Here is a 16,698-nt window from a genome sequence, read left to right on the forward strand (position 1 = left end):
AATAAAAGGGCTGGCTGCTTGGCTAACCATTGGATGAGTTGGGTGGTGTGTGTGTGTGTGTGTGTGTGTGTGTGTGCGTGGGGTTGGGGGGGGGTGTGAGGGTAGGAGCGGCAGTTGTGTCCAGGGCACCAGCCTCCTCATCTCCCAGCAGCTGGCTGAGGGTAAACACATCCTCCCCGCCGCATGACTGATGGAAATAAGAGTAACGCACCGTTACCCTGCGGCTAACATGTTTGTCTTGCTAGGTGCTCGTATGTGCAGCCTTTGAAGGACTGTCCTAAGTTGTTAGAAGTTATGCAACTACACATCCTTCTTTGTCTGGGCTCTGCCTCTAAAAAGGTCCTGATAGTGCTCTACTGCAGCTATAGGTGAATTGCACTCCCCTGCTGTGGTGCCGTTATCTCAGTCCAAGCATGCTACATTATACAAGCTATTGAATTACGCTATAAAGATTGTGAATTGAATTAATTTGATGCAGGAATGGCCTTGCTGTTGAAGAAATGCACCGACTTAATTTCATGGTTTGTGTGTTGGGCTTGAAACGCCCTTGGTTTTCATTATTTGCTTTCAATTACGTGAAGGTGTGCTTTGTTTTGGTACGTGCCCGTGTAGGTGTGTGTAGGTGTGTGTGTGTGTGTGTGTGTACGTGTGGTATTTAGCTGCTGCTGCCTCTCCTGTCTGTGGCCAGGCTTAATGATTTGTGACAGACTGGGCCCTGACACAGGAGAGGTTCCGAGACGCTGCCTTTTACAGGCGCGCGGGGATGGAGAAAAGGTCACCCCCCCCCTGGACATTAGCGGTGGAGCAAGGGGAGCAGTAGACAGAAGGAGAGGAAGAGGAAGAGGAAGAGGAAGGGATGCCGAAAGGCAAACGTATGAAGGCAAGATGGTGAGCCGACGCTTCACCTGAAACGCGGCCAATCAGGTCGCTCTTTTGTCGTTCGTGTTCTTTTCTTTTTTCTTTTTTCTTTTCACGCGTCCTCGCCAGACTCCCAGATGGTGGTGGCTGTGCTCCCTTAAATGATGATCAGGCTGGGCAGCGGCACCCAGACTTCTCGCTGCGCCTCCTCCTCCATCTCAAACCCCTCCGTCCGTGTTCTCCCGGCAGGGTGCTCCTCAGTACATATGGTTGCCTCCCTCCTCCGCCTCCTCCACCACCACCACCTCCTCCTACTCTCACCATTAACCTCTCTCCCCATCCTTAAATGTCTCCTGATCTGTTAGGCGTTTCGGAGTGTCGAGGGATGAAGGTTTTCTGGAAGGGGAGGGGTGGATTTTGGTGTGTGTGGGGGGGGGGGGGGGGGGGCAGGGTAGGTGGTGGTAGTTATTTGTGTGTGTGTGTGTGTGTGTGTTGGGGGGGGGAGGGGGGGGCGGTGGGGGAGTTGAGGGAGTTGAGGGAGAGTGAATGGGTATGAAGATGGGGGTTGGGGTGGAGGGGTGCAGGGATGACGGGGGGGGGCGGTGGGGGAGTTGAGGGAGAGTGAATGGGTATGAAGATGGGGGTTGGGGTGGAGGGGTGCAGGGATGACAGACGGGGCCATGGGCACCGAGTCGAGAAGGACACAGATGTCAAAGCTATGAATCTTGGGACAGCGGCGTGTCCCGCCACTGCGGACTGAGTGGGACAGTCCCGTTTCTGCCCAATCAGCAGTCACCTGGTTCCAGGGGCCGTTACTCATGGCTGCTGTAATCAGGAAAAGATGAGTGTGCTGGTGGCCCATGATGGTGTGTATGTGTGTGTGTGTGTGTGTTGAGGGGGATCAACCGAGCCAATGGCGGCTTCAGAGAATGACACCTGCAGGGTCACAGTGAAAGCGTCAGCCAGTCACACAAGGCCTCCGTTTGCCTCTTTGTCACTGCGCTGTCACCATCCGTCCAGCCAAGGCTGAGTGACCTGAACTCGAGTGAACTGTTAATGTCTGCAGCGAGGGTGAGGTGCAGGGCAGTGAGGTCACGGCGGGAGCAGCCGCGTCCTTTAGGGTCACTGGGTGCCTGAGAGAGCAAGGACAGGACGGGGCCCGCTGATGTCACAGCATCTGATCCCATACTGACAAATTGTTGTTTGCTCAACAGAAGAAGGAGAAAGGCCCTGTTTGGTTTCTTTTATATTAGCAACCTGTCCACAACAGTGCTATGTGAAAAATCACCAATGTTAAAGAAGGCAAAAAGATAATTGAGAAATTGCCCCGTAATCTTATTGTTGGTTAGTGACTATAGTAATTTCAGCAGACAAAACAATACAGTGCTGTTTGCTAAATATTCATTCATGAAGTTATTTTTCCTTATTATTCTGTTGTGACTCATAAGTATGTTTGGCAGCAGCCATGAGTACCACCACCTACCTCCCCAACCCACCCAAGCAAGTTTTAATGTTAAAGAACATTTACACTTTTTTCTCATCACATAGACCTAAGCCTTACAACAACATAATGATGTGCCTCCCCACACACACACACACTTAAAACAGTTTCCAGTACACCTGTCCCATAGTGAGATACCTCACTCATGTTATCCGAGAACCGGGGCTACGTTAAGTAAGCTCAAGTTTGTACCTTACTCGCTAAGGCAAGCAACTTTAACATTCTGAGACGTTGTATGTTTTATTCATTTTAGTGCATAGACTTGACCTTTGTCGAACTGCAAGAGGACACAAAAGTAAATAAAACTGTCACACTTGGTGATAACGGCGCCACAAACTGAAAGATCTGTGTTTTCCTCTTGTATGTTTGGCCTAATACATTATCTTCTGTGCCGGCGTGCAGTCTTGACCCCTGGCAGATTTCAGGGCTTTATGCTAGTAACATTAGCGTGACTTTGTCATTAGCACACCCTGCCATCATTATAGGGTGAGGGAGCTCGCTGCAGGAGGTGGTGGTGGTGGTGGCTGCAAGCGTTCAGGATGGGCACAACATAGAGAGTGGGCCTAATGGCTGATGAATGTATTCATGACCGTTTGATTCTCCGCCTCAGTGTCAGCAGAGGAGGAGGAGTTGTCGTGAGGCTGTCTTCTTGACTGCCATAACTCTTGTCTTTGTCAGATTACCGGCAGCAAATGTGAAATCGAAGAAAAGAGGTAAAAGTAGGACAAAGTTGTCATCATCTTCTATTACTGAATGATAAATCTCCCCATTATGAAGGGGATAGGAAATGGATGAGGTGTTGAACACCCACAACAATGGACCTGCTGTTTGTTTTCTGCTCTCAGGGACAATAATAGAAAAAGTTTGTTACGTTTTAAATATACACATTCTAAAATACACTTGCCCATGGCTCAACATTTGATCTCTGCAATATCCATAGTTTTTTCTTCTTTTTAATTATTAAACATTTCTATTAGCAGTTAAGAGCAAAACAAATTTGACGTATAAATCAACCATGTAGTGTCTTAACCTTGCTTCTAACTAGCATCTCCTTCACTCATGAAAAGAAACAGAACTTTGGTAAAAGGTCGATATCTCATCTCTGGGAAATGAAGTTATATAATGTGCCTAATTTAGATTGACAAATGATTTACACTGAATTTCACTTTTAAGAATGAAATCGTATAAAATTGAAGCTGTGTTAGCCGGACTAACATACCCTGATAATGCGATGGAAGCCTCTGGATAACACTACCGGGGCGCTGTCTTCAGCCTTTTTAGCTTGGTTAACTTAGCAGGCTAATAACTACCTAAGCCTTATGCCATAATACTACATACTCATAAGTTGCACCTCCTTTCATATATACTGTATACACGTATCCCCCAGAATTCCCATATGATCATTTCAACAAGTAATGTCAACTGTTTAATTATGTTACACTGGTGATGCAAAGTTCGCTAGTTAGCAAGCCAATTAAGCTAATATGGAATGGGTTTTTTTTTTGGTGTTTGTGAACAGGAAAGGGAGTAAATTGGCATCTAGTGTGGTGGAGTCATGTGTACTTGGGTCAATAAAGCGATTCTCCTCCAGTGCATGTACAGTACACTCTGGCAAGGGCAGTAGTCCAGTTCAATTACAGTACCCTCCAGAATTATTGGCACCCTTGGTAAAAGTTGACTAAAAATAGGTATAAAAAATAATCTTTAGGTGATTTATTGTACTCCCACAATGAAAACAATGAGGAAAAATATACCCTGCAAGGCAAGCAAATTTATTCTGAGAAAAAGGAAAATCTAATAAAGAAATAAATATTTTTAACAAAAACAGCTTGCTCACAATTATTGGCACCCCTGAAACATATTATGTACAACATTTAACAGGAGCATTTTCCTTTGTAAATGCAACGTTTTAAAGCAAATCAGAGTGTCTGTGAACTTTCAGAAGTAGTTCATGACGTTCTTTTTCACTATGGTATGAAAATGAAGTCACTCAGAGGCTAAATCCTCTAGTCATTTTTCAACATTGGAGAGACAAGAGAATACACTAAATTGAAATAAAAAGAAATTGTGTTGACATTTGTAAGTAAGAGAATGTCTATGGAAACTAGGTATTTTGTTGAAAATGCCTATATTTAGTTAAAATGATGACTAAAAGGTTCTAATCATCTGGAAATGTGGCAAACATGCTTGGACAAAGACCCATGGCTATTTTGCTCCCACGCACAGTATGGAGGATGGTATGATAGGCAAAAAAATCCATAAGAACCACTGTTGAGAGTTACAGACAAAGCTATCATCTTGGGGTCACCAAGTCCCCCCCAAAAATCTTCAAAAGTGACCTCACTGCTAATAGATTATTTAGACAGCATGTCAGGTTAAAGCCAGTAGAGTCATTTAATGAACAATGTAAATGGCAGGAGTTACTGAATGGTACCATGACATGTCTGGGAGTGTGGTCTATTGTCAGATGAAAATAAAAATTATGCTCTTTTGCTAAAAACACTTAAGGTGTCTTTGGCGTACATAGAAGAATGACTATACTAAAAAGAACCCCATGCCTAATCAGAATTATGGTGGAGGGGCTGTGCTATTGTGGGGCTGTTTTAATTCCCAAAGGCCTTGGGAACCTAATTAAGGTGCATGGCATCATGAACACCAAGAAAAACCTGAACATTTTCAAAGGAAATCAAACAATCTCTGCCAAGACCCTAAAGGTTGGTCATGATTGGATCATTCATCAGGTCAATGAACCAAAACAAATGCACAGATCAAAACAAATATGGTTTACTGAACACAAAATCAAGCTTCAGACATTGCCATAGCAGTCTCCTGATCTAAACTCCATAGAAAAACAGTGGGATGAGTCAACGAGAAGAATGCACAAGTGTGGACCTAGCAATCTGGACGATCTGGGGAGGTTTTGTAAAGATGAATGGTCTTAAATCCCTTACTTTGTATTCTCAATCTTTATGGGGTGTCAGAGAAGAATATTACATGCTGTTTTATTGACAAAGGGAGGTTTAAGAAGGTATTACAAGTAGGGGTGCCAATAATTGTGAGTGACGTGTTTTTATTAAAAACATTTATTTCTTTATGAGATTTTCCTTTTTCTCAGAATAAATTTGCTTGCCTTGCAGGGTGTATTTTTCCTCATTGTTTCCGTTGTGGGAGTACAATAAATCACCTAAAGATTATTTTTTAGACCTATTTTTAGTCAACTTTTACCAAGGGTGCCAATAATTCTGGAGGGTACTGTATCTAGCCGAGCTATAACTGTATTTCGACGTAACAGCATGCTTACATGCACAGTTATTTCAGGTACTGGTACTCTACCTAGTAATGTGTTGCCATGGTTTCTTGAGCTCCAGTCGAAGTGATGGCGGAACAAAATCCCGACCTCCCACCCACCCACCCATTCCTCTGTTCCTTCTGGCTGCATGCTGTGTCAGCTTTTTTACATAAATGCTTGTGTTCCTCACTTTTGCCAGCCTCAGTACAGAAAGGTGTTGCTCTGTGAAACTCTACTCCAGCTGTTCGGGCACTCTTTCCTACTCTAAATGAGTAGAATGTCTTGATGTTTTGCCGGCCGGTGTTGCTCTTGTGTGTGGGGACAAGACCATCTCATCCATCCCCTATGTCTCCGTAGTCTATCCAGATCTGTGCAACATCAGCCTGGCCGCTGTGGGCGACGCGCAGAAGCATCGGGACCGCATTGCATTCTGGGACGATGTGTACGGCTTCCAGATGGGCTGCATGAAGAAGGCGGTGGTCCCAGAAGCCGTGGTGGAGGTGCTGAACCCCGACACGGTCATCTCCGAGCCCGCAGTGATACAGGTATGTGGTCTAAAAAGCATCACCTGGAGTTTCAAGAGAGGCCCATGCATCACGGCACGCATCACAGAGCTCCATAAGCGCAAAAACAACAGGAGGTTTCAGTTTGAAGAATTTTGTTTTGAAACTAGTACTAAATAATTGGCTGATGTCCGTTTAACGGTCTGAGAAATAAACTCTGTTGGTGCAGCGAAGTGCAGCGCATAACTCATTCAGATTAGCTTTCATGCTCTGTGTGTTTGTGTTTCTGAGTGTGTGTGTGTGTGTGTGTGTGTGAGTGAGAGTGATTTAGTAAAAAAGGGGAGGAAAGGAAGGAAGGAAGGAAGAGAGCCCAGTGAATAAGGATGAGATGATGGGAAGTAAATAGCAGGCCCAGGGCAGAGCGGAGAAGTGAGGAGAAAAGGATGAGAGCCCCAGGGTCAGCATGTGACAGTGCAGTTGATGGAGAAGTGTAATCCTTGTTTAAGTTGCTCTTTAGTAAACTTCATTACGCCGGCGCCTGCCCTGTGGCCTCAACGCTTCAAAAGCACAAGCAGAAATACATTACAGTACATTACATTTGGCTGACGCTTTTTTTAACCAAAGAGACTATAATACAGGCAGATTGGGAGAAACGTACACACTTCTTCTGATGGATGAGCATTCAATCTTCAGTTTTATTTCCTGTCTTCATTAACATTGACTGTATTATTCTATCAAGGGATGATGTCCTAGTTTCTACATTTCATACATATATATATATGACAAAATGAGAAGAAATGTCTATATTATATCATATTGTGACTTCACACACCACATCGTTTTCAAACTTTAAAGACAGGTTTATTAAACCATAGCCATTTATGACATTGTTACAACACTATAACATGTTGGGTGTTCACTTACATTCTCAGTGTCCATTTTAACCGTGTGTCGACTTTGCTGCTCAATGTCGTCATCAATTTATGTTGTTAAACCCTTGCATTATGTGTGTGTAGTTCCATTAAAAGTCCCTTAAATCACAAGTCTGTGCCTGTGGCCTGCCCACTATAAGAAATGCATAGGCCTATGGTGTGTGAAGTAATGGATGCGCTAATCGATCACGGCTGTGGGAAAGTGAAAAATGAGACGCATTCTAATCCATTATCTTCTAATCCAATGAAATTCTTTTTTTAATGGTGGTCGGAATTCTGTAAAATTACTGCCTTCTTGCATGGGAAACTTTGCCTGAAAGATTAAATGATTTTCCTCCTCTGAACATAAATGGCTGTTTCACATTCTACTGAGGGGAAAAAATGGAAACTGCTCTCTTCCATAACGTGTTATATAGTATTGACAACCAAATTTGAACTTGCAGAGTTTAACTGGCTGACTGCCATGGCTTGAGGCATTTTGGATCACATTGCTTGATTATTTCTGATCTCCTGTAGACGCTGGACTGTAACAAAGTCTGCCTTTCGGAGCTGGAGTTCACGGCTGACTTCACCCTGAAGGTGACCAAAACAACGCAGTGCACAGTGAGTAGGATCAATTCTCACCATTTCTTTTTTTCCCCACTTTCGCTCTCTGCCCCCCTTTACACACACACACACACACACACACACACACACACACACACACACACACACATTCATATACGCACTGCAAAATGTTCTGAGGAAAACACAACAGTAATTTACCTCCCCGCTGTTAGAATTTGCAGACCACAAGAAAAGTGGGGTGCAACCCAAACACTCCAGCAGAGGTATCTCTGTGAACCTGGACTCCTAGACTTCCACCTAATCTTCTATCTCCTCACCTAATCACAGTTGTCAGGTGTGAAGATTAATTAGAGGTGGGGAGATGGATGGAGCACTTGATTGGCTGGGATGGGTCAGGTGTCTAAGACACCTGGGTGATTGATAGGTGGTCCGTCTCCCCACCAGTGAAGGTAACTGGAGGCATGTGGGGGGACGGGGCACAATCATTTGCTTTGATTAGCTGATGGCGTAAACTCTGGAGTTGGTGTTGTGTTGCGAGATTCAGTGCATCAGAGGCTAACTGTGTACTGCATTCCTTGTTCACTGTGTGTGTTCAGTGTATGCTAGATGTGGGTTTGATGGTGTTTTAGTGTGTGTGTGGAGTGTTTTTTAATTGTTGGTTTGACGATGACAAAAGCTCAGGGGTGTTTGTGTGCGAGTGTGCGAGCAAGAGTGGACATGGAACGCAATCCTCTCCGAAGTCTGAGGGTCATCTTTCTTTTGTGTCCTATTTCACTTGGAGTCCATGGTGGTGTGGGTCTCCTGTGTGACGTATTGGTTTTATAGATTAATCAATACCATGTTATTATCTCCCTTCCCTTCTAGGACTTGTCCTGGATTTAATGGCGTTTGTAAACATCCCCTCATTTTTCTGTCTGTTCTGTAATAGAAAACGTTTTTTTTTTTTTCTCTCTCTCACTTTCTTTCACTGCGCTCACTTCTTGTAAATACACATCACCTGCATGCTATTTTTGGCAATGGGTAAGGAACGCTGACAGGTTGCGTGCTTGGTGTGTGTACTGCGGGATATTTTGCTAGATAAGAGCGGAAGGGCGGGAATTGTGCGCTGCGCTTGCGGCATCTTGCACGGGGCTTATTGAGGCCAAAAATGAGTGAAAACACTGTCGGCGGCGTGATTGAGCGCATGCTTTTATTCGCCCGGCGACAGTCCATTCATCACATCAGGCTGCCTAACCTTGCATTAAATGAACAGCGCAACCCTTCGCTCTCGCGCTCCGGCGAGGGAAGACAAATAAGCCTCCTCTCTCCGCTTGCGCCACGACACACTTGCCCTATAAACACACACTTGTCCGGGACGGCGGTGTGGGAGGGGGGGGGGGGAGGCCTTGGTAATGCTCTTTTTTTAGAAGGTTCCTCTCAGATCTCTCTCATGTCTTTGCTCTCTCAAACGTACGTATGCAGTGCATGCTTGCATTTGCATCAAAGAGATGGGCTGTGTAGGCGTAGGTCTGGTGCACACATGCAAATGACTAGTTAAAGCCAATTATTTACTGTTGGGAGTGGGAATGAATGAGTAAAGCAAACGCCTGATTTATTTTAAGTGCCGGTTGCATTTGATAGATTTCAAATTCAGACCCCGTTCAAAAAGACTGAATACTCTCTTTAAAAAGTCAAGGACATATTTTAATGCTTTGAGTTAAGCACTCTAGTGGTTTTCATCAGTCACTCTGTGCGGCTGTGTTAAAGTGTGTGTGTGTGTGTGTGTGTGAGTACAGTATGTGTGCGTGCGGCAAAGGCGCAACGTCCAGCGTTCCCTCATAATTAAAAGGCGCTTGTCCGCTTCCACTGCGGCGGAACGCCTGCTCGGCCCAGGAAAGCAACCGCAGGATAGGATAGGATAGGATAGGATAGGATAGGATAGGAGAAGGGGGCTAGTTAGCCGTCGCGGCGCGGTGTGGTGCGGTTTACCAGTCAGTAACCAGAGCAAGAGAGTCCGAAAGGGGGCGGGGTGGTTGGTGGTTGTTGGTTGTTGGGAAAGGGGGTTGGTGTGTCCGAGTGTGACGCCTTCCACGCGTGAATAAACCCCATCAAAAGCGCATTAGCCCGCCCTCTCCTGCAGCCCAGGCAGCATAATTGTATCAGGCTGCACCACGCGCTGCTCCGACATGATAGCGGTGGAAAGGGCTCCATGATGAATTGCTCCCCACTGGTGTTAGCCATGATGATAATTATTAATTTCCCCTCCCCTCCCCTCCCCTCCCCTCCCCGGCCCTGTTCCCTGGGAAGCAGCCTGCAGAGTGGAGGACCAGGCGCCTCCTCCACCTCCTCCTCCTCCTCCTCCCGGGACGGTGGAAAGCCCTCGCTCATCACTTATCCACGACACATCCCGGGTCTGAAGGCTAAACACTGATGAGAATAAAACGCGCTCCTTTTTGATTTGTCCCGCGTCCACTCCCTCAGCCTTGTGGGCTGCCCGGCCCCTGACTGGTCACTGACGCTGGAGAAGTTGGTTTTGGCAGAGACGTATTGGCGCCATTGTTTTCAGTTAACCTTTTCCCTGGGTGCAGATTATAGTCTCTGACGTGGCAGGATGTCTCTTCAGGTTAAAAAGAGAACGTGCATTTCTGTTGCTGAGGTTGTATAATTACTGATCAAAGTGTAGTCATCAGAGATTATTCATTTACCCTAAAATCAAGATGCCGACATCACAGTATTCTCCTTAGTATTTCTCCAATACATTATCAATACTTTTGACACCAAATATCAACACTTTTTTTTCAAACTCAGGACATTTTAAAAGTAATATATTGATATAAGTATTCAGGTTTTCCAAAGCATCACAACCCTCTATCTATCTCCATGTGGGCGTACTTGATGAAGTGGTAACAGTCCTGAATTGCTATTGTTACTGCCAGCAAAGAAAAGATTTTGTGCAGTTACAGGCTTGGAGCAGAATGCACTTTCATTCTTCGTTTTTTTTTTTTTTTACTCATTGAAATGGCTCCATTGTTTTTTAATATAAAAATCTTTCTGGTGAATCATGTCATCTCTCGCTGTACATGATGATGTATTCATTGGAAAAATAATCTGGAACTTTATTAATCCTTACAAAAAATAAACTATTAATTTCCAGTTTATATGGGAGCATTATTAGTTGTCTGTGCATCTGAGGTGGAAAGAGTGTGGACCTGGTGTGAGTGTTTTAAAGTCACGGCTTTGTATCTTTCCCTTTGAAGTCTCCTGGGTGCTATAGCTGGAATGAGACCGATTATCTCTGCTGTGACCCTTGGGACTGTGCTCCGTGTGTGAGAGAGAGAAGGGGGCGTGTGTGTGTGTGTGTGTGTGTTTAAATTTAGAGATCTTTTTTTAGAGTGCAAAGTTGTCATTGTACTCTCTCCGCACTTTTGAAAACAGTTTCCGCGTTGAGACCCGATTATCAGAACTTTTCCTCGCCGAAAGCCGAGACACACGACTGTGCTCTTCCTATCAATCATGTTTATGAGACGCTGTCAGTGGCGGCGGCAGGAAGTTGATCTCTGCCACGGAATATCAGCTAGGTGACTCCGCCCTGCCTGGCGAGCCTGACGAGCAATTAAGGCTAATTCCGTAATTACTGCCCCGCTAAACACCCTGTACTGTTCATTAAAATCCATAATTACATCCCGGTGACACAATTTTTCTCCAGCGCGCTCCTCTGTGGTTTGGCTCCCTCTTAACTGTCTGTATCAATAAAGGCTGATGGGAATGGCCGTACAGAGTGGGCATAAAGGGAACCGCGGGATCTTTGTTTCCCCCCCGAACGAACCAACGTTTTGCCACATAAGGTTTACACATGCATGTTGTGCATCCATGGATGGAGTTCCGTTGTATTTACGGAAAGATACAGTTAAAGTAGATTGTTGGAAATGACTAGAAAAGACTGATTAAGGCTATTTGAGTTTTGTGCGCCAATAGAATGCTAATGGAGATATAATTGCGTGTATTTGTCATATTTATTATATTACTCATATCATCACTCTTACCTGCTCCATTAGCCTATTCCTGGCAGTGCTGTGTGGGTGGACTTAGCCTTAAAATCAACTTTCAGGTTTAAAAACTGAGCAAACAATAAATGTTTGTCCGAGTAGTGTTGCTCAGGTGTCACATGAAAGGTGTTAAACCATTAAATCTAATCAGAAGCAGTATCTAGTGAGCAGACTTTGCTTTTTATGTGGAATTTTGTTCTGTCCCGCACCGAGACTATATTGATTTGCATTGTGCATACCCCCTCGTTTTACTTTTCCAAATAAAAAGGCTCCCATAACACAGAAGCGCCCTCTCCTCTACACTCTCCTTCAGCGCTTATCTGCTTTGCCTGTTTTATCTTTTATCTCCTCTCCATATCTGATCATCTCACCCTTCACTGTTTTATAAGCAGTCTTTGCTTAGTCTTACTTCTCTCTCTCTCTCTCTCTCTCTCTCTCTTCCTCTCTCTCTCTCTCTCTCTCTCTTCCATGTTTTCTTCCTTTCTTTCTGTCCCCCATTCTCTTTCTCTTTCTCTCGCGCTCTCTTTCCTTCGCATTGATTGTGCTCTTTGTGTGAGCGGGCCAGCCCTTGTGTTGTCAGCTGCGTCAGGATTAAAAGCTATTAGTTCTGCATCATTGCCACTACAAGTATGCTCCTGAGATTGATAGAGTTGCTCCTCTTTCACAGAGACCGGACTGGGAGAAAAAAACAGGCTGTGTGTGTGTGTGTGTGTGTGTGTGTGTGTGTGTGTGTGTGTTCCTCCCTTTCATGCTTCTGAGAGTAGCAGTGGCCATCTGAATCATTTTCTTCACTCAGTATTGTCAGTTTTCACCTGAGATGGAGTCCAAATGGCCACTGCATCAATGCATTTCTCTGAGTTCCCTTCTGTTTTCATGCACAGATTTGTGCTCAGGGTAGCGAGGAAGTCTGCAGGATTTAAATATTCTCAAGGAAAAAAAAAAAAACATGCTTCTGTTAAATGAGTTTTGTCACAGGATCTTTTCGCTGGCTCAGCAAAAGCTGTGCCACATTTGTAGCAATACGGCATCAGAAGACATTTGAATCCCTTTGGGAGGAAGCCAAAAGAACCCCCCCCCCCTTCCCCCCCAACACACACACACGTTCATGTTAGGGTAATCATTTGCATACACCCAAGACACTTGCAGAGGGGCAGGGAGTGGGGTGGTCAATTGTATATGGTAAACGCATATGGTAAATGTATAGGTCTGTATTCAGACTTACGAGTGCTACATTGTTCATATTGATGCTCATTGAAATGTGCTGTCATTATAAATGCAGATATCATGTAGTGATGACCAATTGATTATTTATGTTTCAGTTAAGTCACAAATGTAATGTAAATTTATATTATTTGTTCCAGTGTTAATGTTTTCAACAGTCTGTACATTGTATATGGCATATGAAATCTACGTTATTGTATTTGTGTGCACACTGTGTAGTCTGTCTCTTGACCATTCTGCTGCTAATTATTACCCAGGTAAAGTAAACATTCCCAGGGTTTATTTGTAATGTCATGTTCTAACCTCTCCATCATATATCATTCCAGGCTGTTGTTGGCTACTTTGACATTTTCTTTGACAGGAGCTGCGGAAACAAGGTAAGCGGCACCGCGGCACTGTTAAACAGCCAGCCAATTACAGTCATGCTTTAGCGTACCTTATCCCCGAGGCAATCAGAAGGCAATCGGCAGCGCCCGGCGCCCGCACCCTTCCTGCTGAAATAAGCATTTGCTCTCCGCTGGTGACCAAATGGAACGGGCCAGGAAATGGCCAACGCCAGCCCGTGATGGCAGAATGACTGCTTTAATTGCATTTTCCATCTCTTTTGCCTCGCGACGTGTCGGTTTGTCGCCGAGAAGATGTATTGGACAGTCCTCGGGCTTTTTGCTCGAATTTTGATCCATTTTATCGCTTGCAGTTTCAGCATACACAAACTATTATTCGGAGAGCAGTTGAGCTCCATAACCTGGGAGATGGATGGGGAATAGGGAAGGTGTTATAACTTGCAGTGGCGCTGCTGTTTTTTGTCCTTGGCAGTGGTGCGTTACCTAAAATGCCTTTGAGAGAAGCTCTTTTATGTGGTCTGTAAATGATGAGTGGTATAAAACAGCAGTGTTCGAGCCGAGGCTTTAACTACTGTACAGCAGCCCTCGTCGGGAGCGTAACGTCTGCATTCAACATTACATTTGGTACAGTTAATTGAATTAGAAGTCAATTGACAATTTTCTTATTCCAGGTCATGTTTTCCACTGGACCACAATGTACCAAGACTCATTGGAAACAGACGGTCTTCCTGATAGAGAACCCCATTCCAGTTCAGTCAGGTATGTGACTTTTGGTAATCAATCCTACACCCCCTCCATACCCAGACCCCCTCCCCCCATCACACACACACACACACACACACACACACACACACTCACACACTCCTGTCCCTAGTCAGCGCAGCTCTGTTGCAGCTCATTTGTGCAATCCCACTGTACTGTAGGTGATTCTCCCGAACAGAATGGCCAGCTGTTAACCGAAACCCAATTAGATCCGCAGCGGTAAAACACAAGCACGGAGCCGCTCCACACACACACACACACACACACACACACACACACACACACGAGGAGCCACCATGTGGCACAGCTGCGTGCCGACGCAACCCTGTCACCTGCTGTTTGTTTTACATTGAGATCTATGGACGTCAGTCGGAGGTGCGTCTTATCTGTCTCGGGGCTGACAGAGGAGTCATGCAGGATGACGCCTGTTATCTGTCAGCGATAAACAGACAAGCCGTGATGGAGAAGGCCTCCGATGGTGCTCCTTCATAGACACTCCCTTTAAAACTTGATCAGCTTTTTTTCCCCCTTTTTTTTCTGTGTGTGTCTGGTCACTTTTGTGATTTATATCACTTTATGTGAATAGTCATAGATCAACCTGATGCCATCGCATCAGCTGACCATTCAGAGCCGTGCTCTCCTCTGTCAGTTGAAACAGCAGGACGACACGATGGCTGACTGCGACGTGTATATGTGACGAATGCTCTGTGATGTTAAAAAAACGTTACTGCGTATTTTGCTTCGAACTGCAAGAGTGTCTCAAATACAGCTTTTGTAAGTAAACCTCCAAATGCAGACAGTAATGCAGGGGTCAGTCGGTATCGGTGAGCACAGCCACCGGCCGCCTGAGTCCCTGTATAAAATATGAGGAGGCTGGTGCGTGTCTGTAGCGCCCCCCCCCACACCACCGCCCCCCCCACGCCACCGTCCCCGGCGGATGATGCGTGTCTTATCCTAATGGAAATCTGAGAGATGTCAGCTGATGGCGCGATGGATGGGGGCCTCTCGTCCGCACCTCTCCACAGTCCATAAGACTGTCCGGCGTTATAAATGGCCCCCTGGCCCGAGAGCTACCGTCCGTCCGCGCGCGCGCGCCTGTCTGTACCGGGCACCCCTGGCCAGAGCCCTCCCGACGATAAGGGCGCCGTTCCTCTGAGCCTCCGCTAACGGCTGTCGCCGCGCCGCTGATGAAAGCTGTCAGATAAAAAGAGGGAGAGTCCCGCAGTTACGCTCGCTGCTGTTTTCTGAAAACACGCTTTTTTTTCTCTCGTGCCTGACGCCGCAGCGCGGTGAGAGATGGCGCAGGCGTAAATGGCCTCACACTTCCGTCCTTATCGCTCAGCTCATACAGTGGGAGACGGCTTCTCCCTTCTCAGACTGGATATACATTAGGGCTGGGTAGTGTGTTGAAATGATTGATTTATTAAATACAATTTTATACAAGAAACGATCATTCTTTGGAATGTCAAGTGGTGCAGGATCACATGTTATTATGGAACCCCTGTGTGATGTAGTTATCAACGCCTCACCCCATGATCTTTTGCTGCTCTAGAAGGGGAATTTTTCGAAAAGGCTCAAGAGTTAATGTGTACAGCTCCCCGTGTCGTAATTACGAGTTCCATTTCAATGCAACATCTGCCCCAGCCCAGTGCTCCTGGTACCCACATACACTGTGTGCTGTGTGATCACCGGAAACAGTGGCTCTATACTGCGGTGGTGGGAGCAGTGGCTGTAAACAGTGTGGCGTATCAGTGGAGCTGCACTTTCAGGAGAGCTGGAGGATATGAAGAGGAGTGAGGGGGAAACGGCAGCACAGAGAGAACTCTAAAGGCCGTGACGGGGCTCCCCCTTCTGTGTCCCGTGCACGCGGCCTGTGAAGAGAGCTCCGTCATCAACGCGCATGTGGGGAGTTTCATGGTCCTCCTAACAATTGGGATCGAGCATCAATGACGCACGTCTTCGACACGAGCAAATTGTGCACGGAGGAGGATACCTCTTGCTTTAGGCTATAACAAGTGCCCCCATACTAATATCACCGTGGAGCCACTAAGTGCTTCTGACAGAAGCGGTAGTGCTCTTTTTTTGGTCTCATTGCAGCCCAACCTAGCGGACATCCCTCCCCCTCCCTGTGTCTATCTACCCCTCCTCTGCTCCCATTCCGAGCTCAGCGTGACTGGACTAGGCCTTGGCCTTGCAGGTTTCCGCAGTCTTGATGAGAGTGCGGAGTCTGATTCCAGAACGGCTCCAACCTGCCGCCATCCCAGCACCTCCAACACCTGTCCCAGTTCAGGCCCAGCCGTAGACAGACGTGGTGGAGCAAAGTTTATCAGCCTGGTGTTTCGGCGGGTTTGTTTACCCGCGGTGCTCCGGACACAGCGAGTGGTCAGGGTGTGAGCGGCGGAGTCCGTGCCAGCCGAAGCCCGTTGCCAGTAATGAAGACAGATTAACCTCTATAAGGCCAAGTGGGGGCTCTGTATTGGACCTCTCCTGTCAGGTCCTTCTGTGAGTCACCGAAAGCGGTGATCCTGCATCACAACCCCCTTACGTGCATTTGCGGGTGTCTGTGGTCACGATTCACCCCTTCTCTCTCATTGGACGGACTGGGATGTTTTTTTTATGCCCAAATTTGAGGTTTAGAGGGAGCCTTGAGAGATGAGAGGGAGCAGAGTGGAGTGGAGAGGAGAGGGGAGCAGAGC

General features: G+C 46.1%; 1 protein-coding gene across 1 annotated transcript in view; it reads left to right on the plus strand.

Annotated features, from left to right (window-relative positions):
* The window catches only part of prmt3 (protein arginine methyltransferase 3), a 41,158-nt gene that overhangs the window by 19,610 nt on the left and 4,850 nt on the right, over nucleotides 1-16,698 (plus strand). Inside the window, exons 12-15 of the mRNA XM_062549655.1 lie at nucleotides 6,006-6,193; nucleotides 7,600-7,686; nucleotides 13,223-13,273; nucleotides 13,912-13,999. Coding sequence (XP_062405639.1) covers nucleotides 6,006-6,193; nucleotides 7,600-7,686; nucleotides 13,223-13,273; nucleotides 13,912-13,999 — 414 coding nt within the window. The remainder of the gene's footprint in view (nucleotides 1-6,005; nucleotides 6,194-7,599; nucleotides 7,687-13,222; nucleotides 13,274-13,911; nucleotides 14,000-16,698) is intronic.

The sequence above is a fragment of the Sardina pilchardus genome, chromosome 11 (genome assembly GCF_963854185.1).
Source record: "Sardina pilchardus chromosome 11, fSarPil1.1, whole genome shotgun sequence".
In the NCBI taxonomy this organism is placed as follows: Eukaryota; Metazoa; Chordata; class Actinopteri; order Clupeiformes; family Clupeidae; genus Sardina; species Sardina pilchardus.